The sequence below is a fragment of the Giraffa tippelskirchi genome, chromosome 5 (assembly GCF_054371585.1).
Source record: "Giraffa tippelskirchi isolate mGirTip1 chromosome 5, T2T-mGirTip1v1.2.pri, whole genome shotgun sequence".
NCBI classification, from domain to species: Eukaryota; Metazoa; Chordata; class Mammalia; order Artiodactyla; family Giraffidae; genus Giraffa; species Giraffa tippelskirchi.
Window position 1 is genome coordinate 155,324,416 of NC_137279.1, and position 27,159 is coordinate 155,351,574.

The 27,159-nt window shown below is 40.6% G+C and overlaps 1 protein-coding gene across 6 annotated transcripts in view; it reads right to left on the bottom strand.

Moving 5' to 3' along the window:
- Nucleotides 1–6,911: 6,911 nt before the first annotated feature.
- AK4 (adenylate kinase 4) overlaps nucleotides 6,912–27,159 on the bottom strand; it is an 87,008-nt gene continuing 66,760 nt past the window's right edge. For all 6 annotated transcript variants that reach the window (XM_081486529.1, XM_081486534.1, XM_081486530.1 and 3 more), the window contains 3 exons: nucleotides 17,177–17,349; nucleotides 14,266–14,384; nucleotides 6,912–12,971 (listed from right to left, as the gene is read on the bottom strand). In XM_081486529.1, the coding sequence (XP_081342655.1) occupies nucleotides 12,857–12,971; nucleotides 14,266–14,384; nucleotides 17,177–17,349 (407 nt within the window). In that variant the 3' untranslated portion in view covers nucleotides 6,912–12,856. The remainder of the gene's footprint in view (nucleotides 12,972–14,265; nucleotides 14,385–17,176; nucleotides 17,350–27,159) is intronic.

Below are 27,159 nucleotides of genomic sequence, written 5' to 3' on the forward strand. Positions count from 1 at the left end.
TAGCAAATGAAACAACTGACAAAGGATTAATTTCCAAAATATACAAGCAGCTCATACAACTCAATGCCAGAAAAATAAACAACCCAATCAAAAAATGGGAAAAAGATCTAAACAGACATTTCTCCAGAGAAGACATACAGATGGCTAACAAACACATGAAAAGATGCTTAAAATCAATATTAGAGAAATGCAAATCAAAACTACAATGAGATATCACCTCACACCAGTCAGAATGGCCATCACCAAAAAGTCTACAAAAAATAAATGCTGGAGATAGTGCGGAGAAACGAACATTCTTGCACTGTTGGTAGGAATGTAAACTGATACAGCCATTATGGAAGATGGTAGGGAGATTCCTTAAAAAACTAGGAATAAAACCACCATATGACCCAGCAATCCCATTCCTAGACATATACCCTGAGGAAACCAAAATTGAAACAGACACATATATCCCATTGTTCACTGCAGCAGTATTTACAATAGCTAGAACATGGAAGCAACCAAGATGTTCATCGGCAGATGAACGGATAAAGCAGTTGTGGTACATATACACAATGGAATATTACTCAGCCATAAAAAGGACTGCATTTGAGTCAGTTCTGATGAGGTGGATGAACCTAGAACCTATTATACAGAGTGAAGTGAGTCAGAAAGATATAAATATCATATTCTAATGCACACATACAGAATCTAGAAAAATGGTTCTGAAGAATTTATTTACAGGGTAGCAATGGAGAAACAGAATTAGAGAATAGACTTACGGACCTGGGGAGAGGGGAAGAGAGGGTGAGATGTATGGAAAGAGTAACATGGAAACTTACATTACCATATGTAAAATAGATAGCCAATGGGAATTTGCTGTATGGCTCAGGAAACTCAAAAAGGGGCTCTGTATCAACCTAGAGGGGCGGGATGGGGAGGGAGATAGGAGGAAGGTTCGTATACCTATGGCTGATTCATGTTGAGGTTTGACAGAAAACAAAAAATTCTGTAAAGCAATAATCCTTCAACAAAAAATAAATTTTAAAAAAAGACACAATAGCAAGTGTTGGCAAGAGTATGAAGAAACTGGAACACACTGGAACACATTGCTGGTGAGAATGTAAAATTCTCACCTTGGAAAACAGTTTGGCCATTCCTTAAAAAGTTAAACATAGGGTTACCATATGCCCCAGGAACTTAAATCTTAAGTATTAATATATAACCAAGTGAATTGAAAACATCCATCCACACAAAAACTTATACACAAGTGTTCATTGCAGCATTATTTTTTATAACCAAAAGATGGAAACTACCCAAGTGATGAATGAACAAAATGTGATACATCCTATATTAATAGAATATTTTCCCCCACAGAAAAAGAATTAAGTACTGATTCACGCTTCAACATGGATGAACCTTAAAAAAAAAACAAAGCTAAATGAAAAAGCCAGGCATAAAAGGCCTCTTACAAGGTTCCATGTACAATGAATGCCCAGAATAGTCAAATTCATAGACAGAAAGTAGATGAGAGATTACCAGGGGCTGGGGAGAGGAAGGAATTAAGAAATCAATAAATACTCAAAACAGTAAATACATTTTAAAACTTTTTTTTTAAAAAATGTAGCAACTTAGTAATTAAAAATTTTCCCAACTATATAAAAGTTAAAAGAATACTACTCCTAATACCTTTCACCCAGAGTCAACAGCTATACCCTTTTTTTCTTTTTTGCCACATTTGCTTAATAACCGAAAATGAGCTTGGCTAGATATAAAATCCTTGGTTCACACTTTGTTTCCTTTAAAATATTACTCAATTGTTGGTTTGATTTTTATACTGAATCACTTGGTCTTTTTGATTTAAAGGTTTAGAGGAGTTTTTCTGGACATATAAGAATATGTCTTAGGCTTTTCTGGTGGCTCAGTGGTAAAGAATCTGCCCATTAATGCAGGAAACAGGTTTGATTCCTGATCCTGGAAGATCCCACATGCCGAGGAGTTAATTAAGCCCATGAGTCACAACTATTGAGACTGTGCTCTAGAGCCTGAGCTCTGTGATGAGAGAAGCCACTGCGGTGAGAAGCCAAGCACCACAACTAGAGAGTAGCCCCCAACTCACTGCAACTACAGAAAAGCCCCTGCAGCAATGAAGACCCAGCACAACCAAAAACATAAAGGATATACCTTAACATTGACTATTCTGAGTCAATTTTCAAAATTCCACAGTGTAGCTTTCAACATACAGTATCCCTTTCAATATATAGATTCAGGGTTTATTTATTTATTGGTAAGTTTTTATTGCATTACAACTTTAAATGTTGGCTTTATATTTTTTCTTCTTTACAGAATCAGTTATAGGTATATTAGATCTTCTTTGTCTGCCTTCTACAGCTATTTTTTTTTCTGAGTTTCTTACTTTTTCTTATTTTGTTTCATCGTCATGGAAATTTTCATCTCACTTTTCCACAACTCCTTTGTATACTTTGATGAATCTATTCCTTCTTGTGCATCTTGTAATTCAGTCCTAATTTTGGAGATGGAGGTCATTTCATTCCCTTTCCTTTCTGTGTTCAGTCAATTCTTATTTCACACCTTTTTGCTTTGTGCCCACTTCTCATCTGCACTTATGGATTACTGATTTGTGGTGTTTTTTCATATCGTTTATGGCTTGTCTAACAATATTTGATTCAGGTTGGAGTGTTGTGCTACAGCTTCTTCTGCTTTTAGGTTGGGCCTTGAATGCTTTCATCAGCTGAAGAATTTTGAATCTCAATTGATTTCCTTTTGAAACTAACTTTCTGTGAATATTGGCTGCTTTCACCTGTTCATTTTCAAGACATTTGGATTTTCAAGACTTTTGGATTTTCCTGGACCAGATGTTTCCATGGATAGGGTTGAAGGATTTGCGTGACTTACTAGTTTCTTAGTTCAAGAGTGCCCTCTTCAGTTGGTACAGTGAAATGGTTTCTTTAATGACTAGCCTTTTGGAGGATGGGGAGGAGGATTAGGGAGAGTTTAGTATGATTCGATTAATGAAACTCTCATTTCTCCAGAAACCATAATTTCTACCAACTTCTTTATTTTTCCCAATTGTTACTATATCTCCAAGAGATGTCTCCTCCTTCTAAGTTCCCTGTTTTCTCCCAGAAGCTGCACCTCTACATACATGTTTATTAGACTCTTTCTTCCCCCATTAGTGAGAACCCTAATCCAGCATGGCTCTTCTCAATATGTTTCCACTTAGTGTGGGACACTCTAAATGTCACTGCAGTCTCCTTTTTCCGAATAATCCCAGCCTCACTCTCCATTTTCAAATGGGCTCCACAGGCAGTGCTCTTAATTAGAGATATTTCTCCACTCAAATACAATAAGTTTGTTTTCTGGTTATGTGGTAGATATAATTGTGTTATGTAGTAAGTTAATTGTGATTTTATTTGCTTTCCTTGATCTGTATAGTTTGGGGAAGATATATAGAAAGGGTAAGACTTAGGCAACTGTCATCTTCAAAGAGTCGTCACCATCTAGCTTCAATTGAAAAATGCCAACATGTATAAATTTTTAGGTAAGGTTTTCATGCATGCATGCATGCAAAGTCACTTCAGTCATGCCCAACTCTGCAATCCTATGGACTGTACCCTGCCAGGCTCCTCTGTCCATGGGATTCTCCAGGTAAGAATACTGGAGAAGGCTGCCATGCCTCCTCCAGGAGATCTTCCCAACCCAAAGATCGAACCTGCGTCTCTTATGTCTCCTGCATTGACAGGCAGGTTCTTTACTATTAGTGCCACCTGGGAAGCCCAAGGTTTTCATATGAGCACTAAATAATTGAGTTGTTTTATTGGCTTAATATGGGCTTCCCTGGTGGCTCAGACAGTGAAGAATCCACCTGCAATGCAAGAGACATGGGTTCGATCCCTGGGCTGGGAAGATCCCCTGGAGGAGGGCATGGCAACCCACTCCAGTATTCTTGTCTGGAAAATCCCCATGGACAGAGGTACCTGGCCGGCTACATACAGTCCATGGGGTCACAGAGTCAGACAAAACTGAGCGACTAAGCACAGCACACTGGCTTAACTGGTGTACAATGCTTGGCCCATTGTGTGACACCAGAGTATATCTTCAATAACTGTAATCTTCTGTTACACATGCATATACGTACACACACATATAATATTTACATATACGTGTATATATATGCATGTGTATGTGTGCTTCCCTGGTGACTCAACAGTAAAGAATCCACCTGTCAATGCAGGGGTCAGGGATTCAATCCCTGGGTTGGGAAGATCCCCTGCAGTAGCAATGTCAACAAACTCCAGTATTCTTGCCTGGAAAATCCCATGGACAGAGGAGCCTGGCAGGCTACAGTCCATGGGGTCACAAATGAGTTGGACACAACTGAATGACTACATAATACATATATTTATATGCACATATAAAATATACACATATATAAAATACATATACAACATATCTAGTTTAGGTTTCCCTCAAGTATGGGCATGGTTTTCATTTAATTATTAGATGCTTACATATTCACTGGCTGAAATGAATATGGGGAAATTAAACCCAATTGAACTCTGGGGGAAAAAAACCTCAAGTTATTTAAACAGGTAGTGTTCTCTGATAAATCAGAATTCTATATAAATAAGCTTTTATTTGGTCATCAAAATTAGAAATCCTCTCCTTCATACCTCTTTTCCCTTGTATACCCTACCCCCTCACTTCATGGACATCCAGCCACTAAGACCCTCTTTCTACCTCCTGTATTCTTCTCATCCAGAAGTCCCACATCAGCTTAAACAGATGTGCTCTTCGGCCTGTGCAGTGTTTTTACAAAGTTTAAATTGCCAATGTTTAAAAATAAGATTTCACACAGTGGCTCCCCTCAGAAAAATATAATACAACCATCCCTTTTTGTTGAACTCTACTATCACATCTTAGTTCAGACCTGTAGTACAATTACATCATGCAAAACGGATGAGTCTCTTCTCAGCGTAAAGTCTGCTGTGAATTTTGAGACCAGGTCAATACAACTTCCCAGTTCAAGTTGGTCTTATCTTTATCTCCCCAGTCCTGCCTCACACGGTTCTGGCATCCATCTGGCATATGTGCTTGTATTTTTATGTACATCCCATTCCCTTGGCCTGGGTTCCCTCTTTTCCTGCATCACTCAGCTCAAATATTAGCTCGCCCTTCTTCTTGGCTTGGTTAGCCAAGAGTTGCTCCTTCTGTGTTCTTTCAAGTATAATCTAGTGATTTAACTCCATCAGTTACATAAAGAGTTATTTAACCATATGTCCATCCCCTCCAGGAGACTGTAAGGAAATCAAGGACAAAAACTGGGTCTTACTCATCTTTGAAGCCCCAGTCCCCAATAGTACTTGATAAGTTAAAGTTGTAACTGAATGACATACTCATCTTGGACCCATTTCTATCAGTCAGCTGTGATACCAGCTCCTAAATCTTAGTGGTTTATAAAACCAAAGGTTTGTTTTTCATGCACATCCATCATGGACTGGCTGCATCCCTGCTCCACATCTTCACTTTCAGTTCAGTTTAGTTGCTCAGTCGTGTCTGACTCTTTCAGACCCCGTGGACTGCAGTACGCCAGGCCTCCATGTCCATCGCCAACTCCCAGAGTTTACCCAAACTCATGTCCATTGAGTCAGTGATACCATCCAACCATCTCATCTTCTGTCGTCCCCTTCTCCTCCTGCCCTCAATCCTTCCCAGCATCAGGGTCTTTTCCAATGAGTCAGTTCTTCGCATCAGGTGGCCAAAGTAGTGGAGTTTCAGCTTCAACATCAGTCCTTCCAATGAATATTCAGGACTGATCTCCTTTAGGATGGACTGGTTGGATCTCCTTGCAGTCCAAGGGACTCTCAAGAGTCTTCTCCAACACCACACTTCAAAAGCATCAATTCTTCGGCACTCAGCTTTCTTTATAGTCCAACTCTCATATCCATACATGACTACTGGAAAAACCATAGCCTTGACTAGACAGACTTTTGTTGGCAAAGTAATGTCTCTGCTTCTTCACTTTAGGATTCAGGTAAAAGAAAAGCCCCATAAAGCTGCCAAGTTTCAATGCAGACAGAGAAATAGGTACCCATCCTCTGGTCCTAAGGCTTCTACTTGGAAGCAACACCTTCATTTCTGCTCACCTCCAGTGGTTAAAGCCCATTATATACCCAAGCAATGAGCCAATGGGGCCAAGATATAAAATCCTCCTAAAAAGTGAATGGTTTGAACTTTAAAACAATGTCACACATTGCCATCAGGTCCAGTTCACCCTTCAGGGACACGGAAGACTGGAGAACAAGTTGCTGTGTCAGCTGGTATCTGACTTCAGCTAACGGAAAGTCCCTGCAGGAGATAGGAGAGGGCGAGGTTGGGAGAAGCCAGGGCATGTGCCCCCGTCCCTGTCACAGGAATATTCTCCTTCAGAGGCTCTGTTTCCTCTCCACCTCAAGCTCCCACCAGAGAGGTCTGCTGGAGCTACTGCTTCTGCTGAGTAAGCCTGGACGGGATGACCTTAGAGTCAGGCACTCTGATCCAGTCTCCTTACCTGTAGGATGGGATCTACTTACATCATCCAGTTGCTTCAAAAATAAAGAATGTCCATGGAAATAGGTAAAGAATAAAGTGCTGGAAAATAAAGGAGTTTGAAGGTAAACAAAGTGAGGCAACATAGTATAGCATAAAATGAGACTGGGGGGTCATAACTCTTGGATTTGGGGTCTCGCTCTGCCACCAACTATCACGTTATCCAGGGAACACTGTATTCTCGGTTTTCCCCATCTTCAAAGTGGAGAAAACACTGCTGATAATGGGAAGGTTGCAGAGTGGCATAAATGAGAGTATTTGTGGAGGTGTGTACTGCCACGTATACAAAGCTATATAGAAATGTTAAATGAATTCACTAGTTATAAGCAGAAAAAACTTTATTTCTATCAAATTAAAAAGTATGAATCAATCTTCAAGCCAGATAAAATCATCAATAACACAATTAACAGAGCATGTACAGATTAGACTACAGGTTTAGGTACTTTGAATTAAGCACATACACCAAAATCAAGAGGGCTGATAACTTTCACACCGAGGAAAAGCACTGACGCATCGTAAACACACGACTTCTGGGAAAATGGAGCTGACATTTCACAGGAGAGTAAACCAGAGGCAAGTTGTCATTAGGTTAGAGAACTGATTTGAGCTTGAGAGGAATCACAGTGAAATGCCATTACAATGCAACAATTTCCCGAGATCTACTCATCTCAAAAACAAGAATATATAAAAATCAGTAGTACAAATTCTCATAAAACTAGGAAAGCCCTCTATGCCCTGACACCTTGGAGCTGACATAAAGATTGAGTTTTCATTTTTCTTCCCTTTATTCTTCTCTAAATTAAACACAAAACTTTGTTTTTATTTAGCACATTTCTGTCTCAAGAGAAAGGTTTTATGAAATGAAATTAGACACACATCAACCCCAGTGAGAATCTTCAAGGTGCAATGCTCTTTTGACATGTGTTTAAACAGGAAATCTTTTATTTCAAGAATGACACTGTGCTTTCTGGAATAGCCTAATTATATCGCCAAAGAAGGAATGAATATACCCACCACTACCCCTCCCAAAACACACACTACCTCTCTTTCTTTCTCTCACACTCACTCACACACACCAATTTAGGGAATTTCCTGAAGCATACAGATAATGACATTTATTTTGGCAAGAACTGTACAATTTGTTAAAAGAAAGATAAGGTATGGCATTTATCAGCAACTGTAATTATGTCTCAACAGACGCAGGAAGCTAATTTTCCTCACAGTTGAAATACGGCTTCACAGTTCCCCCATCATCTGGGTCTTGCACACGTTGCATCTGGAAACCAGACTGGGTCAGTTATATAAGGAAAGGGACCTTATGACCAGACCACATTCCCACATTAAAAGGTGTCTGTTACTGGGTTCCTCTTCTGAAACACCAAACAGACAAGGGAGTTACATGAAGATGGAAAGGAATAGAACGCAATTCATACTATAGATATGACTCTGTCTTACGAATTGCCTTTCTGGCAAAATTACTGCAGCAAGAAAAGATATTGTCTATTAAGTGAAAAGCAATACATGGAAATGCATCAGGTAGATATGAATGCCTGCTGAGATCCCGTGACCCAGCAAAGGACAGATGAAACACCATCCTCTGTATACACAGTATGCGGCTCCGCCAGGACCAATGATGCCCATTTCCTGTCTCGGCACTAGAGCCAAAAGCAAAGATTACAGGTGGGAGCAAATACATTGTTTTACCTATTCATGAGAATAGGGAGCTCAAACTAGAGAAACATACAAAAAAAGCCTTTTTGAATTTCCTGATTAATCCCTATATGTATAGGAAAAGTTTAAGTAAACAGGAGCATTTCAGTTTTAAAATACAAGGAGGCAAGATAATTGAGATAATACTATTACATAGGCTACTTGTTGAGGATTTAGTTAGATAATGGATGGAGTGCACATAGCACCAATAAACAGTGACTACCAAGCCCTTTTGATACCTGAACATACTTGGAAAGTTGCTGTCTTTGTGACTTAAGCAGACTTCTCTCTCCTGACCACACACACCCACCACAAGCAGGTGGTTAAAACTTCTTTAAACAAATAACCAAAATCAGATATTGAACTCAGTTTCCAGTGATTTAAAAAGTATAAAAACTCTATTTATGGGTTTACATAGGCATCTTTCTATCAAAATGTATCCTGTCAACAACCTATAGGGCTTCCCTGGCAGCCCAGTGGTTAAGACTCCGCATTTCCACCTCAGAGGGTGCAAGTTCGATTCCTGGTTGGGTAAGTTCTGCATGCTTCATGGTGTGGCCAGAAAAGAAAAAAACTCAACCTAGAAATGGCAGGAGAGGCCACAGCATCACCTGTCTCCCAAGAACCCTCCATCGCCTGTGCCTATTCTTACCGTTTCCCCTTCCCTACCAAAGAGAGGGGCACACCCTGGATGAAGCTGGAGCTCATGTGAGCTGAGCTATTGGAAGGTACTGAGAGTCACCCTGCCTGAGAAGGCAGGTGAGATGGGAAGCCATTTCTGCCAGAATTGTGAGTGATAAGCAGTGCCACCACATCAGAGGGCAGGCAAAGATGTGGATTTGGCATTCAGGACCATGTTAATGTGCAATGTCACACAGGGAGGATGATATGAAAGTCTAGGATGATCCTGGAATAGGAGCTCAATCACCATTTGTTCACCGGCTAGCACTGTAGGAAAGATTGGTTACTATGGGGGCCTTGTCTGGGGGTGGAGGCAAGGGAGTCATTTGTTCTGATGTCAGGGAAACAAAGTATTGAGTAGTGTCTGGAGGGCTCCCAGGAGTCTAGGGGAGTGTGTGAGCACCGTGGCTGGGGTGGCGCAAGCATCAAGGTCCCATCAGGGACACAAAACTATGACACCGAGAGAACAAGTGAGTGCCGCTGCCACAGAGTAGCCTGGACGCAAGCCAGGCCTACTTTGACAGCCTTTCATTTTACTTATGTACAAAAGAAAAGTCGCTCAGTCATGTCCCACTCTTTGCGACCCCCATGGACTATACAGTCCATGGAATTCTCCAGGCCAGAATACTGGAGTGGGTAGCCGGTCCCTTCTCCAGGGGATCTTCCCAACCCAGAGATCAAACCCAGGTCTCCTGCACTGCAGGTAGATTCTTTACCAGCTGAGCCACCAGGAAAGCCCTCATTTTACTTATAAATGAGCAGTTATGGATGATCAAGGGCTCAGACTCTCTTCTAGCAGCTTCCTTTACTTAAGCAAAAGGGAAAAGGGAAAAGGAACAGTCTCATACAGAGGTGGATGTCACCAGAGTGAACCCTGCCATTCTGGATGTGAGGCCACTCGGAAATACAAGCAAGCTCAGAGCCCTGCGTTGCTTGGGACAGGATGCAGGTAGTTAACATCTAGGAGCAGAGCCAGGAAACCTGCATTCAAGTCTGTCTACACTATGTGTTGGCAGCAGAAGCCAGGGCAAGATGCTTTACTTTGCCGACCCTCGCTTTGTTTATAAACATGGGATCGTGCCTACCTCAAAGGACGCTGGCAAGATTAAATGAGATGTTTGCAAGTATCCTAAAACTGTACACACATGACACTCAGCAGGCCTTCAATAAATGGTACCTATTATATGCTTGTTTTAGTGTTAAAGTATATGAAACACAGCAGTGTTTTCAAGTTCTAAATAAGCAGGAAGCTGGTGGGGATAAGAGAAAGAAAAATGAATGCAGAGCTGGCTAGAATCAGAGAAGGAGGGGATATGTAAGAATTTTAGAAACCACCCAAGCTACTCTTTGTGCCTAACTTTGATGGAACCTCACATGTGGCAGTAGAAGGAAAACTAAACAGATCCCTTCAATTTTATCTTGGTCAAAATATTTTCAAGAAAATTTTATTTTATTTTAGTGCAAAATCATTGAAGGAAAAGCTAGACTTTGCTGAAGAAAACCAGAAACATTTTTTTTTAGTCTATCGAACATCATCCAACAAGCATCATCTTTCAAAAGCCCATGGAAAGTGTTTGGCTTTCATTATGGTCTCACCTAGCAAAGGTGACTGCCCTCTACTGCAGGGCAATCTCAGAAATAGCACACACTATTGAGATGCATTGAGCGATTCTGACACTGGCTTAAGTGTCTATTTTGCTGGAAGGGAGAAGGGAGGGAAGGATGAAGGAGCAGAGTATGGAGTCAGAGATCACCTAGGCCATTTCCCATACCTCCTCCCAAAACTCCAAAGCCCATGATTACATTGGACCATCTGCTAAACATCAACAGAAGTGAGGAAAGTTTTGAAGATTTTGCTGCTTCCAAAAAAGCACACACTTTCCTCTCCTGAATGATCTCTATAATAACCTTAACCTTCTACTTTTCCTACCTTATGGAAATTGTCTCCATGGCAAAACTACTCTAAATTGTGCAATTTTCCTCACATATGACTTGTTTTTCTCTATGCCTGGTTCCCCTGGAAACCTGAGCTGTATCTGCACGTCTGGATTTTCACCCTATCCCCATCAAATGGCATTCAAACACAACTCTTCTCAAAAGTCACTATCACGCACTGATGTTTCACAAATCTGAACTGGGCATTTTAACTGCATAAACATAGAAAGTAAATAATCTTACTTCACTTGGATTCAGAGGATGAGGAAGAAACTGGTCTGTGTTTCCACTAAGGTAGCCAAAGAACATTCACATGAAGGAACAAAGCGAGAGGGACTGGCCAGAGTGGGGGCAGTATTTGTAGAGAAGATGCATGGCTACCATACAGAATCCATGGGTCAGTGAATGACTGGAAATTCACTGTGATATCTTCAGAAAATAATGTGTTCCAACATCACCTATGCTGAAAGGCTTTTGTTTTCTTAGCAGTATCAAGAGTTAGACAGAAGTCACTCCTAATAGTAAAGGACTCTCGCTGGCACAATCACGATGCATGAAGAGGAATATCTATTTTTAAGGCAACAGGAATAAATTTCATTGTCCTTCCCAGAGGAGGGCGAGCATTAGTGGCCACCAAGTCTGGAAACCAGGCAAATCCTTAATAAATGGTTTATTGATACTACATTCCAATGAATGACAAAATAGCATGATCTATATTTCTAGACTTAATGGCCACCCTATAGAAAGCATCTTTGGAATAGAATAAAAAATTACAATTTTATCAAACCCCATAATCATAAAGCTGTCATCATGAGTCTAGGCACAGCTAGTGCAACATTTTCCTTGACCCCACAGGCTCCATTCCCTTTACCAACAATTTATAATATGCTTGGGTCACTCACAAGAGAAAAACACTGTCAGCATCAATATTTAGCAGCATTTTCAAAATATATATTTGTCTTCACTATAAGCTAAACTATTCTTTCAGTCCAGTAATTCCATATGGTCTTATTTACTTCTATACATAAGATACAATCTTTTAACATTTATGGAGGTGAATATTTCCCAGTTTTTGAGAGTTCCCCGAAGACTCTTAGGGTTTTATTTTGCCACAATAGAAGAAAGGAGCAGTGTCAACTCATAAGAGTCAGGCCAACAGTTTAAGTAGACCCTCCACACAGTTCAGTTCCTGGTGCATAAAGAGACTGAACATCATCCCCCAGCTCTCAGCTCTCAGACAGGAATTTGAGAGGGATAAAAGCAGGAACAATATTACTTAATAGTCTAGGGAGGGAGAAAACAGATGTCTAGTAGAAGCCAAGTCCTTTCATTCTAGCATGTCTGAAAAAGAGAGATTCAATGGAGTACGGATGCAGAGAAGGCGTCATTCCTAACAGAAAAAAAATGAACTGTGGACAGTCACTCAAGGCCAAGAAGCAATCACTGAGAGCTACTGTTTCAATCCCACTGTCACCAGGAGGGCACATGCCAGAGAACCAGGCACAAAGGCAGCTACAGCCCCTGGCATTCTCAGGCCTCCTGGTGCTATGTCTCAACAGCCTTCAGGGGCTAGGGAGAACCAGGGAGCTCCACTATCACGTGTGAAAAAGCTACTATGGCAACAACCTGGCTGGGGAAAATCAGCTAGAGCTTGGGTGATACACCGCTTGGAATCCAGCCTATGTTGCTTCCTTTCTTACAAAGAACTTGAGACATGTGCAGGGACATCTTGAACACGTGTAGGTGGCCCCTCTTTTAGAAAGGCAGAGAAGAGCCTCGTCATTAACTCATTCTATTCATTAGTTTTCATGTCTGTTCACCATTTAAACTAGAAAAGACACTGAAAGCTCTCTCAGCTAGCTGCTAACTGGGACGCGGCACCAATGCTACACATACAATTGAATGAATGACCATGTCTTCCTGGTTCTTCCACTGTGCAGGCTCAGTAGGCTTCTTTGGACTGAACAGGTGTGATCTTGTTCGAGAAGAGCGTGTAAACATAGGGCCAGATTTTGTTAGTCTCGGTTCCCGAAAATTGGTGGAGCACTCCTCGGCTCCTGAAAAACAAAGTCCGACATACAGGGCATTTTAGGTTCCCTTTTGACATGATATCAGCGCAGATGAAGATCCTGGGTATAATGTAAACACAATCTTCTGGTCTACATCACACATCACTGAATGCCAAAACCAATGTATCAACACTCCCAGTTCAGTATAACTAAATAAAGCCCTATCCTCTGCAATTCTGACAAGCTTGCTGTCATGCCATCTTTTCTCCTCCCCTTTAAAAACATGATAACGTTATAGGGACAACCCCAAATCTGCCTCAATATACACAGTGAAAAGGAAATCAGTGACAAAACTTGCTACTGTAAAACCCTTGTTATAGATCATGAAACACAAGATGTATCCTAATAAATGGTCAAGAACTTCATATCTAAAGGCTGGCTAAATTATTTGGGGGCTACAAGATCAGACAATGATTACAGCAGAGGCTGTACACTGCTGTTCTGAATGCATTCCATACATGGGCTTTGTTTGGCGTCCAAGCTATTAAAAATTTTTTAGGGAATTGCCTGGTGGTCCAGCAGTTAGGGAATCGGTGCTTTTACTGCCAGGGGCCCAGGTTCAATCCTTGGATGGGGAAATGAGATACCACAAACTGTGCAGCATAGCCAAGAAAAAATTTTTTTTTAATTTTTTGCCAATATATTATAAAATATGGGATTTTCTTCTGCAGAGAAAGCCTGACTTTTGCTTCTTTTGAAAAACAGGCTCACTGGCCACACTTAGCCTGAGTGCTTCCATGGTGATAATTGGCTCAAGCAACAGAGGAGCTGTCTAGTTCAATGGTCACTCAACTGCCCAGCTTGACACGTCCTCTACCAGGTTTGACACTCATTTCCATCACCTGCCTGGCCCCTGTAGTTATTTGAATTTGTAACCTGTAGTTTATAGCTTTAGCTTCTCTTTATTAAACTCCCTCCAGATATATCTAAGCCAAAAAGGCCCTTCTAATCTTCTATCCAAGTCATACATTTACACATGGGAGTATCAAAATGTAAACCATTATTTCAGTCCCTTAAAAAAATGAAAATGTCTAGATGCAAATTCATAATCACACAGAGATGATCAGGCTGTGGTCCTTATAAGAGTTTAAACATAAAAATACCAGGCATTCTCTCCCATGTACACACCAGCATTTCATCTCATTTCATCTGAGAGATATTTGGCCTTTCAGGTTTATCAAGCTTAAAGAAATACCACCCCACTGCAACCCACTGTCCTTCCCATGAGGGGCCACACCTTTTCAGTTGGCCAAGTGGCATGGAAACACTGAAGCACACTCACTTGTATAATTCGATGACTGGTTTTGCCACATCCTTGTACTGTCTTAGTCTCGCAGCAACTGCTTCAGGTTTGTCATCCTCCTGCTGGACCAATGGTTCACCAGTGATGTCATCAATCCCCTACAAATACCAGAGAAATCAGCTAATGTGGCCAACACTTAAGCCATTTCATACGTAAAAACTTTCCTGGGCTAAACTGTACATTCACCTTTGATTCCCATCACCTGATGAGTTAGCCCCAGGGCACAATAAGAATGATGAAGGTGGTTGAAAAAGAAACAGCATTAGTAAGTATGTTAAGCTTTTTTCATAGGAGATGAAACATTAAATCTTTAAGACTTCTGATATTTCCGAACATATTCCATTGCTTGATAAATGATACCTTTAATTCATAGTTCAAAATTCCATGCACTTTGCCCAACAACAAAACAGCCGCTACACAGTGTCACTCTGGTCCTCTAAATATTCCTAAAACTAGCTTCTTTCTAAAGCTTGAGTTCTTAAAATAGAAAATGAATGTCTCAAAGAACCAAATGGCTTCCTTAGGAAAAACACTAATCAAAGAGAAGGTATGTCAGTCCTGTTTTTGCTACTTTCAAATTCTATCACGTAGTTCTTCTAAGATTAAACTCACTCAGGTTATTTTAGCAAATCAAATAATGACATCTAAAGTTAGAACAAAATAGGCATGAATCATATACTCATGATAACCACAAAGAAGCATTCTGGCAACTGAAAAACTGTAATTTTAGAAAATCTGATTTTTTGGTGTACTTTAACGGGAAGTTAAAGTAGAGGAGCTATATCTGCATACAAAAAGCAAAATGGACACCTCAGAATTTCACCTCCCATGTCCATGGCTATTGGACTACCAAGGCAGATAGTCACAGGAAATCAATCTGTCAAAAGGCAGAATAGAGTAGAACTCAGGCATAGAGCAGAAGGCTCAGGCATTCAAATGGATAATCCAAAATTGGCTGTAAGTTTGAAATGCACTAAAATTCTAATACAGCGCAAGGCCTTAAGTATATAACTTACACTTAGAATTTACTGGTGAGCCACATAATTATCATGTGTGTAATACAAGGCTGTTACCCTGATGGAACAGGAGAGATGAGGGGTGGGAGAAGGAGATCCATCACTCATTCCTCTCCTTTATTTTACTTATTGCTGCAAAGCTCAGGAGTTATTTCCAGGACTTCAGAGCACCCAGAAATACAACACTGCTTCCAGAAAGAGCAGAAGGATACTAGGACAACAGCATCTCTCCCAGGGGAGCTTGGTCATAGCGGCTGGTTGACTTGGCCCAAACTGGCACTTCCACTGCTGTCTTTGGAAATAGCATTGCAACTGCAGGTGGTCTTTTAGGGGTACCCAGGCTTTGGAAAGCAACTCAAATTCTACAAGAATCTCCACATCAGCAAGCCTAAGGAGGGCCAAAATATGATGCATTTGTGTTAGATTCCAGTGCCAACTCAGAACCCTCTTTTCCTCCTTATCCATTTTCCCCCCATACTTGTTTTTTGGGATGGAATGATGGAAGGGCTCTACAAAGGAATTCCAGAATAATGTACATTTTTAAAAGAAGACTTCAGAAGGAGACTACTGCTTAACCTAAATGAAAACCATTTATAAGAACCCAATGATGACTTAAGGAACTAGATGGCATCCATACATAACCCCTTGAAGTAGTTTTCTGTAGTTGTTATTGACTATATTCAAGTCTATCCTAGTCCATAAACATTAAACCAGTAAGACACAATAGCCACACCTTTCACATTTAGATAGGAACAAGTAATACTGGCAAATAAGAATGATCAGATTGAGCTAATTCATGCCTTTACCAGGAAGAACAGTCACTCTTTAAACGAGTTTACCAAAAGTTTCTTTAACCATATATATACCTTTACATGTACTTAATTTTATGCAGACACATAGTTGTTATATTGTGAACTTCTTTTAAAGGGCAATCTTCTATGCCTTTGGCTCTCTCTCATCTCTGTACATCCTCATGCTCACTACTCACATGATCCCACTCATTCTAACCCTGTGCCTTACTCTGTCCCAGCCCCAAACACTGGCAGCCCAGGATAGATCCTTTATATCTTTATCCCTACTTTTATGAAGCTAGAGAGCACTTATAATCATGTAAACAGATATGTATAAATAAGGGTGGTCATGGTTTTACAAAAATGGAATCATTCTGCTGTTTGCATTTGTCATTTAACAACAGTCATGGAAAAATATTACTTTAGGCCAAAGAATATAGTAAGTAAAGCACTAGTCACTCAGTTGCATCCAATACTTTGCAAGTATTTTGCAATACTTTGCAATACTTTGCAATTCTCCAAGCAAGAATACTGGTGTGGGTTGCCATTTCCTTCTTTGGGGAATTTTCCCAATGAATATAGTACTAAGTCAATTTTCTTTTTACTGACTACATAATATTCCAAAATGTGATTATTGCCAAATTTATTTAGCCATCCCTAGAGATGAACGTTTGTATTGTTTTCAAGTTTTATCTTTCTCACTACAAACAGCACCAAAATAAGCCTCATTGTGTACATGACCTTACCTGCTAGTGCTTACATTTTCATAGACTGTACTCCCAGAAGTGGGTTGAATGAACTATGTATTTAAAATTTTAATGTATGTTGATAGGTTGCTTCTCTAAAAGAAGATTAATATTTCATATATCTAATTCAGATAACAGTACTGTGTTCCCAGATCCCAACCAGCAATAAAAGCGTTAATTTACATTCCTTCATTACAAGTGAATGATAATTTTAAAATATTTGTTGGCTGTGTATATTTGCTCTTTTTGGAATAGCCTATTCATATAGTTTCTCCACTTTTCAACTGAGATGTTTTACCTCCTTGTCAATGTGTGAAAGTAATTTGTATATTCTTACATGTACATGAGGTGGGTTGAAGTCCAGGTTATATACTCTTCCACTGGGAGGGTGAATCCAACGTCGGCTGAGACGATCTTTGAGCGTTTCAAATGGAATGTTCAAAGTGATCACTAAATCCAGGTCACATATTCTGTCCAAGGCTTCAGCCTGAACTAATGTTCGAGGAAAACCTAAATGCCAAAACAAAATATATTAAATGCAAGACACTTCCCAATTCTAATCAGCTGTTGAATTATTTTCAGAGACAGAATAATCAAATCTGCACAAATACTACCCAGAAAGGAACTTTAAAATCAGGAATTTAGATCGACTTCCATAAATTGAATACTAGAAGAAAATATGCTACTTTATAACCTAGCTTCAGCATTTGGAATATAAAAGGTTAAGGAGTCACATGATAAAAGCAATAAGTACTAAAAACTAGACTAGTCCCAGCTCTGGTATACCCTCTGCTCTTAACTACCTGTGTGACCTTGAGCAAGTTGTAACACCTCCATTTCCTGTTCTGTTAAAGAACCAAGGGGACAAATTTATATTTGTGTCCTTTTAGTCATAATAGCTTCTGTATGTGTATATGCACTAAGTAGCTTCAGTTGTGTCCAACTTTTTGCAACCCTATGGACCGTAGTCTGCCAGGCTCCTCTGTCCATGGGATTCTCTAGGCAAGAATATTGGAGTGGGTTGCCATGCCCTCCTCCAGGGGATCTTCCTGACCCAGGGATTGAACCCACATCCCTTACATCCTCTGCATTGGCTAGCAGGCCCTTTACCACTAGCGCCACCTGGGAAGCCCTTGTAATAGCTTATGAGTATATTATTCTAATGGAGAAGGCAATGGCAACCCACTCCAATCCTCTTGCCTGGAAAATCCCATGGACGGAGGGGCCTGGTAGGCTGCAGTCCATGGGGTCGCGAAGAGTCGGACATGACTGAGCGACTTCACTTTCACTTTTCACTTTCATGCACTGGAGAAGGAAATGGCAACCCACTCCAGTGTTCTTGCCTGGAGAATCCCAGGGACGGCGGACCCTGGTGGGCTACCATCTATGGGGTCGCACAGAGTCGGACACGACTGAGCGACTGAACTGAACTGAACTGATCCCAACTTATATATATATTTTTCCCATCCACTTTTCCCCTTCTATTTGTCATGAAGTGATGGGACCAGATGTTATGATCTTAGTGTTTTTAATGTTGAGTTTTAAGTCAGCTTTTTTACTCTCCTTTTTCACCCTCAATGACAGATTTTATTTTCTTGGGCTCCAAAATCACTGCAAATGGTGACTGCAATTAAAAGACACCTTTTCCTTGGAATAAAAGCTATGACAAACCTAGGTAGTGTATTAAAAAGCTGAGACATTACTTTGCCAACAAAGGTCCATCTAGTCAAAGCTATGGTTTTTCCAGTAGTAATGTATGGATATGAGAGTTGGATCACTCTCAAAGAAGGCTGAGTGCCAAAGAATAGATGCTAGAGAAGACTCTTGAGAGTCCCTTGGACTGCAAGGAGAACAAACCAGTCAATCCTAAAGGAAATCAACCCTGAATATTCATTGGAAGGACTGATGCTGAAGCTCCAACACTTTGGCGACCTGAAATGAAGAGCTGACTTATTGGAAAAGATCCTGATGCTGGTTCAGACTGAAGGCAAAAAGAGAACTGGGTGGCAGAGGATGAGATGGTTAGATAACATCATTGATTTAATGGACATGAATTTGAGCAAACTCCAGGAGATAGTGAAAGATAGAGAAGTCTGGTGTGCTGCAGTCCATGGGGTTGCAAAGGGTTGGACATGACTTAGCCACTGAACAATTTCCCCTCCAGGGATTGACCTGCTTTAAATTTCACTCCAGGTTTGGCTGGGATAGAACTAACAGAAGTATCTTGTTTCTAAACAGTTTGTCAGGTTGATCTGTTGTTAAAAACCTGCCTGTATCCAATATCACTTTTAAAAATATGTCCTCTAAGTCTTAAAAGAGCCAGATGGATGAAGAACAGGAAAGAAAGTATAATAGAAGATGCAATATTCAGAAGAGAAACTTTTAAATCCCTTCAAAAAGGACACCAGCCCATCTCCACCCTTTCATCATTAGAAGCAAAGAGAACTTTGTAAAGATGGGTCTTCATGGCCCTAAAACACTTAACAATCAAAGAACTCCTTTTCCTATTATAAGAAGTCAATTATTCAACCATGAGCATGCCACAACCTGTGTTACAATCCCCAAGTTGTATGAATGCCAAAGTGATATCAGAGTGTTTGTTGAGATGAATATGCCAAAACCTACCCAAAGTTGTCTCTATGCCCCTGCTCCAGGTAACAACCTCTGCAGAAAACTCTCTCCAATGTTCCCTTCAAAGCCTTCCTTATTGCCTGTCTATAAGGCCAGGCCCTTTTCTCCAAAGTCCATTCCTCCCAGGCTCCTCATCCATCATCTTTTGCACATTCCATTACCAGGAGTCTGAGCTAAGTTATGGATGAGATTCCTGATTCCTTGTTCTTGCATGTTCCCCAGGTACAATCCAACTCATCTGTTCGCTCAGCTTCACCTCTGAGCTGCCCATGACACCATTTTCCTTATCTACACTTCCCTACAGTTGACTTTGGCCACATCAACTTGCATTCAGTATTGCTCTCCTCAGGCCTCACTACCTTTGTGTCAAAGATACCTCTGCCCCAGGGCCTTTGCACTGGCTGTCCTCTGCCTAGAATGTTCTTCCTACAGATCTCTGAATATGACTGTTTATCATTTGAGATATTTGCATAAATAAAACTTCCTCAGGGAGACTTCTTACACTAGTATATTTAAAATAGTCCCACTTCCCTCTAATTATCTATCTTATTCTCTTCAATTTTTCTATTACTCATTACTATGAATAATTTCCAAGTATTCATGTTTATTTTCTATCCCTATCTCACTCACTCTCTGAGAAATGGGACTTTTCTGTCTTGATCATTGCTGTACCCTTTTGCTTCTAAAAAATTAACACTGATGAACAACTTAGTACAGGGCCTTGAGTTATTTCCAAACTTTATACCCTGATGAACTTGCTTACAGTATTTTGCAAGTTCCATGAGAAATTATCCATTACCTATATCTTACTAAACTCAAAATCTGGTCTGCAGTCCAGTGTAAGCCTTGGTCACAGTAAGCACAGAAATGAGAAAAAAAAATTAGGAATTTTATAGGAATTCCACAGAGTAATTTTAAGGCTGTTGAATCTAAAATTGGGGCTTGAATTTGGTGGTTTTTTCCTTTCAATTTTTCTAGTAATTTGTTTCTATTGTATTTGGCAAAAGAATTATTCTGCAGTGGATTGAGAAAACAAAACTGGGGTTTCACATAGTTTATTCTAGGCTTTCCCTGGGGCTTCTTTTCTAATTTCTCCAGTAAAGGAAATTATCCATTGGCCCAATTTTCTTTTCTTAAATTTGATGTTGTTTATTACAGAATCTCTTAAGAGATTAAGTGATATCTCTTTGAGAAGGGACACAGGAACAGAGAGACCCAAATCCAGGGCACATTTCAACTCTATTCTTATGACAAGGAAAGCGCAAGTTCAAGCAGAGGTGAGGACAGACTTATCTTGCAGAGCACATCTCAGTTAGTTCATCGGCTATCATGAGCCTAACTCAATGTAAACACATGCTCCCACCAGGCACAAGAGCCCTTCTAATACTAGAGATAGCATCAAAAGAGACTGCTTTCCCATCCTCATTTGTTGTCCTCTTATCATCTAGTATTCAGGCTGGCTTCAGCAGAGAAATAGGTACTTCTAATCTTGCAGTCTAGGCTCCTGTGCCAATAGCCACCCAGCTATATCCTCTCTATCCTCCCACACTGACTCTCTGGCTAAGCATCCCCTTCACATAAAGGCACCCACCTGTTGGGAAATTATGATTGGAAGTATGTTCACGGTGCTTCTGCAATGGGAACTGAGATGAAGTGTTTTCAAAATAGGAAAAATATATATTGCCTTTAAATAAACTGCTAACTAGATTTTTTTCTGACTCTCATAATTTCTGTTAGATCAGATTATGACTACCTGGTATTTGAGGAAGTAAAAGATCAGATCATATCTGCCTAAGACCAAGTACAATGTGGACACCTTGGCCTTAGCCCTGGAAGGTAGCACTGCCTGGTGCACAGTGGGCAAACAGTTGGGTAGTTGTCTTCTAGTTTTCTAATCAGTGAACATACTTCTTTGATTAGTCTTCCTTATTTGTAAATAATTCCATGAAATTATATGACTCTCTTGAGCTCTGTGAACTAAATATGTAGCCCTCTTTCTGTTATGGAATGGCTTGATGACTTTAAAATCAATTTATTAAGCAACTTCTCTTTTGATTAAGTTAAAAAAACAAACCAATTTTCTGAATTGGGATTTCATAGCATGTGAATGTGGATTTCCCTGGTGGCTCAGACAGTAAAGAATTTGTCTGCCAGTTCAGGAGACACAAGAGACACAGGTTCAGTCCCTGGGTTGGGAAGATCCCCTGGAGTAGGAATGGCAACCCACTCCAGTATTCTTGCTTGGAAAATTCCATGGACAGAGGATCCTGGGCAGGCTACAGTCCATGGGGTTGTAAAGAGTCAGACAAACTGAGCACACACACATACACCCATATATTGAAGATGTAAGCAACATTTTAATTGATGAGTGTGTACAGAATTTTAGAGATCACTTAAAGACCTGAATTCTCAGTCACAATCCCTGGGGCCTCATTTTCCAGCATCACTTAGCTACTACCCTGACAAGAAAACATTATTCTTTATCCTTTGGGTAGAGCTGAAAAAAGCCCTAGGAAAGAAGAGGCAGCTCTAAGAAAAGCAGTTTCCCCAACAAATAAAAACTCACATCTTGTTGGCTAAACTTTCCTTGTCTAATGAGGGTAGAAGGCAGTCTGCTCAGCTCCCCTAGAACTGTTTCTGAGTTTTTGGGGGGCCTCTGGAGGAATTGGTGGGAAATGGAATCGTGTACAAAATAAGCTGGATTCACCAGGAACAGATTTCAAAAACATGTTGGATAGTGCCAACCTACTGGGTTCTCACATTCAGACCCATATTTAATTCCTTTTCTGAGATTTTCTAACACTTTGGGGGGTCACTGGTTGCTCTTTGCACTCTTGCCACAGTTACAGCTCAGCACACAGACTCTGCATTCTGGTCCCCCCCCAGGCACCAGGGAGCTCAAATCAGCCGCAGCTGACAGCCCAGGTCACAGGTCCTGTCTGTCACTCTAGTGAGCCAAAAGAACAAAGGCTCTATGGAGTAGGGGAACAGTGTTCATCTGTCTATGAGATTATTAAAATATGAATATCCTTCAATCTACAGATCCTAAATTTAAGGCTTCAGGACAGGGACTTCTCTGGTGGTCCAGTGGTTAAGGATCTACCTCCCAATGCAGTGAATGCATGGTTGTTGTTGTTGTTTTATAAATTTACAATTTATATATAAACCATGTTTCCTGCATAGAAAATCTGTAGCTAGTATATACAGACCCCAAAAATGACTTGAGTATTAGTTGATCAAAAAACCAACAGGAAGTGCACAAAATTTCATTAATAGGAAAAATGGCATTTAAGAAGTAAAATGTTATACTTTACAAATTTCCATATCCTTTGAAATATTGAAAAAGATGATTTTTTTATGAATCAATTTTAAATTTCCCTGTGATAAGTGAAAAATTTAAATATATCCACTTAATACCTTTAGGAGCATTAAAATGAAGCCTTAATATTACATGGTCATGAGCATCTTTGTGTAACAATGTCTCTGTCATTCAAGCTCCTGAGAGTTAGTCCAACGGCAACAATGAAAACAGTCAACATTCCTGGTTACAATCTCTCCAATATCACCCTTTAGGTCACTTTCAAACTTGAGCCTTCTCAGTCTGTTTTTCTGGGCTATGCAGGTCTGATCCCTGATTGGGGAACTAGATGCCACAGGGCAACTAGCGAGCTGGCGTGCTCTGGAGCCCCCATGCCACAACTAAAGAGAAGCCTGCACGTCGCAACAAAAGATCCCACATGCCGCGATTTAGAAGGCCCAATGCAGCCAAATACATAAATCAATGGATTGCATAAATAAATAAAAGACTTCAGGCCATAAAATAGGAAATAGTATTCTAAAAGGCAGGATGGTAGCTCCAGAATCCCTTGAATTGATTTACATCAGTGTCTCCAAGGTGGGCTGAGCAAATCCTCCAAGTAATTCATTTGTAGTTCTCAGAAGAGAATGTCAGAAGAGGTGCAATGTGACCAGAACATTTCAAGCCATTTTTAAAAGGACATCATTACCAATCCATACATATTTTCTAAAAAGAACACGAAGTCAGAGGGGTAGAATGCAGACTATCTTATACCTGTCAAGCAAGATGTCCCTGTATCAGAACATGAGATGGTCATGTTGACTTGGGAGGTGGCGTAAATGTGCGCACTTACTTTAGAATACATTTAATTATCATTTGATATCCACTCACCCACATTCTCTTCTAGAAAGCCACTCTTCATATGATTCACCTCAGTATTTTGAATTGCTAAGATATTGGGATTTGAAAGGAAACAATTAACAAATGTAGGGAATGTTAAACCATGATCTCTTGAAGTCTTGTAAGAGAAAAGCTTAATCTAAATAGGAATAGTTATTCTGAACGTGAAAGTATTTCAATGCATACATAAAGTATTTAAACACATAATTAAGTGATTTAGACTAGGCAGGCCCAAGGAGAACTTGCCACTCTAGCTATGGATATTCATTATTCTTTAAATATGCTGTCTCATGGTGCCTATTAAAATGACAAGATCCCTGAGGGCTGGGGCTGTGTTTATTCCTGAAACGCCCAGGATAGTCCCAGGTATTCCAGGCAGGCAGGGATTACTGACCAAGTGGACTGATGCACACTCAAGTTCTGTCAACAGGTGGCAGCATTAATAATTTTTCCACTTAGAAAGAACAGCAGTTGTGGCATGCTTTTTTTTTTTTACTAAAAGTAATCCTCAAAGACATGCTTTTAAATGACTAGCAGTATTCCAGCTCCTTATCAGACTATTCCAAGTGAATATATTCCACTGTTGAGGAAACCAGAAAGTCCAACAGATCAAATAAAATAAGCATCATATTTAAGCACAGAAAGCTTGCTTTCCTCCCTCTGACTATACATGAGACTGTTCTGCTGCATGGTTTCTGATCAGGAGAACGAAAAACCTACCTCATGGGATCCCTGGGTGAGTGTGTCCTCAGTCACTCAGTCACGTTCAACTCTTTGTGAGTCCATGGACTGTAGCCCACCAGGCTCCTCTGTCCATGGGATTCTCCAGGCAAGAATACTAGAGTGGATTGCCATTTCCTTCTCCAGGAGATCTTACCAACCCAGGGATCGAACACCCGTCTCTTGCATCTGCTGCATTGGCAGGTGGATTCTTCACCACTGCACCATCTAGGAAACCCAATGGGATACCTATCTCATCTCAAAACCCGGCCTGGAAAAGCTGCTCTGTCCTGTTCAAACAGCCTGCCCGTGCTGAAAGCAGAAATGTTATGCAGTTAAATGTCTCCCAGAAGCAATCATGTTGCATCACTGCTTACAGTGCCTCACAGGTTGTTTTTTAGACCTCCCCAAAAGATGTACTAGGTGCAGGGAGATGTCACTAAATTCCGGACTGGTAATATGTTCCCAGCAGTGCTGGCCACTGGGCCTTGACCCCAGCCCCTCTCAGCCATGCCAAGAGCCTGGGGGAGGGCAGCTGGAGCAGGAGGGGTCACAGCAACAAGCCAAGGCAGCGGAGGACTAGAGGAAATAGGACATTTCTGTTTTTCTAATTTGGAGTGCATTCACTCCAGAGGAAGGGCACAGAGCCAGAGTCCACCACCACATTCCCAGGCAGAAAAGAAAGCCCTCCACTTGATGGAAATAAAAGGGCACTTCTGAAGGGCAACTTCCAACATCCGCCTGGGATCAGCAGCTTGCAGAAAGGTCAAGCAACCTCAGGGACCCTTCCTACCTCCATCCAGTAAGATCTAGGGCCAACATGGAGGTTTCTGACCACCCATCTCTTCCCAATTGTTGGGAAAATAAGAATCAGGTTACAGACTGTTCATTACAATTAATCACTGAAGGATTAAAGCTTAAAGCAGTCAGTTATTCTTCCATGGTTTTCCCTAACCCAGTGGGGCATTCAAACCATTCACACCACACATTTAGTATTAACTTAAAACTAATCACCATCAAAATCTGTTTTGTGAAGAACTTTTCTCTCTGGTATCTTATCTGTTTACACAATATTTATTTGTATGTGTATCTGAGACCTCCATATTCTATTTCAGCCAATTTGTATTAACACATGGTGAAAAGATTAAGAAGCAGCTGTGCTCCAGATGTTGGCAAAGGGGGCTTATGCTACCTCCTATCACTCTGTGAGCTCACAGTTCCCTCCACGCCAGGAGTGCTCAAGGGCATGCTTCCTGCTCACTGAGATCTTCCAGGGACACTTGGACTCCTGTTATCTATCTTTGAGTTTTAGAGATTTGTAAGAAGTGGGTACTGCTCTCAAAGAGCTTATAGGTTAGTAGTAAATGATTTAAAAACCTAGATAGGCTATAATCATTACTGAGTGATCTGATAAATACAGGATACAGAAAATTTGGTTTTGAAGCACAAGTTTGGATCTTGGAAATGGCTTATTGAAATTAAAGAATTCCTAGTAGGCAGGCATTCGTGGGGAAATTCCCAGATGGCATGGACATCTTCCGGCATCAGTGGAAGGATCTGTCCTGTTTAAGGACGTGTCTGACAACGACTAACTTGAAATCCCTGTTCTTAAACAAGCTATTCTAAAAGCACTAAGCCCTCTTCCTAGTAAGAGAAGATGTATATTGCACTGAGGAAGGCGCTGCATCTGCAAAACTTTTGCTTAAAGGCTCTTCTGTTTAAGAATTCTGCTTCTTCATTCTCTCAACGTAAGACTCTAGAACCAAATTAGGGAAAAATTGGTCCCATTGTGTCTTAGTTGAAACAAAAGGAATTTGTAAATTATTTCACCACAGCCCACATTTTTGCCCCAAGTACCCCCTACACAGGCTTAGCTGTAGGCTACAGGCCAGACTTTCTATTATCGGACAGATCTTTTCTATGCACAAACACAGTGGGCGGCACTGGAAATACAACCATGAACGACACAAATATAATCTCTGCTTTCTGAGGCATACACCTGGGGTGGGCCATAAGGAAGTATGTAGCACCAAAATACAGATGTATATCTAACATCACATGATTATAAGGTAAGAAGGAGGAATGACGTGGATAGATAGGATGGTACACGAACGATTCACCAAAGAGGGGATATCTGAGTAGAGATGTGAATGCAGCGATGCACATGGATGGGGAGGGTGGAGGGCAGGGTATTGCAGGGAGAGGGCATAGTGAATACAAAGTCCCTGGAGCATAGCATGCATGGAACCAAAAGGTAGAGAAATTATAAGGTAGTTATGGAATATAAGCAGATTTGTTCTCCTCTGCCCTGAACAGGTATGAAGGCAAAAGGAAACATGGCAGCAAGAAAAATTTAAACCAAATACAATAAAGACAAAGAATATAGCATCCAATACAATAGAAAAACTGAACAGATAGACCAACAAAAAGATATAATACCAGAATTGTGTTGTTTAGTTGCTAAGTTGTATTCAACTCTTTGTGAACCCATGGACTGTAGCCCACCAGGCTCCTCCGTCCATGGGGCTTCTCAGGCAAGACTACTGGAGTGGGTTGCTATTTCCTTCTCCAGGGGATCTTCCTGATCCAGGGATCGAACCCATGTCTCCTGTTTGGCAGGTAGATTCTTTACCGCCAAGCCACCAGGGATGCCCATAATATAGGAGAGCTTTCCAGAAAGGAGAGAACTGAACTGGAGATCAAAAGGACACACTATATAAAAGAGGAAAAACAAAATCAATATTGAGAGATTCTATTTACTTAAAGTATGA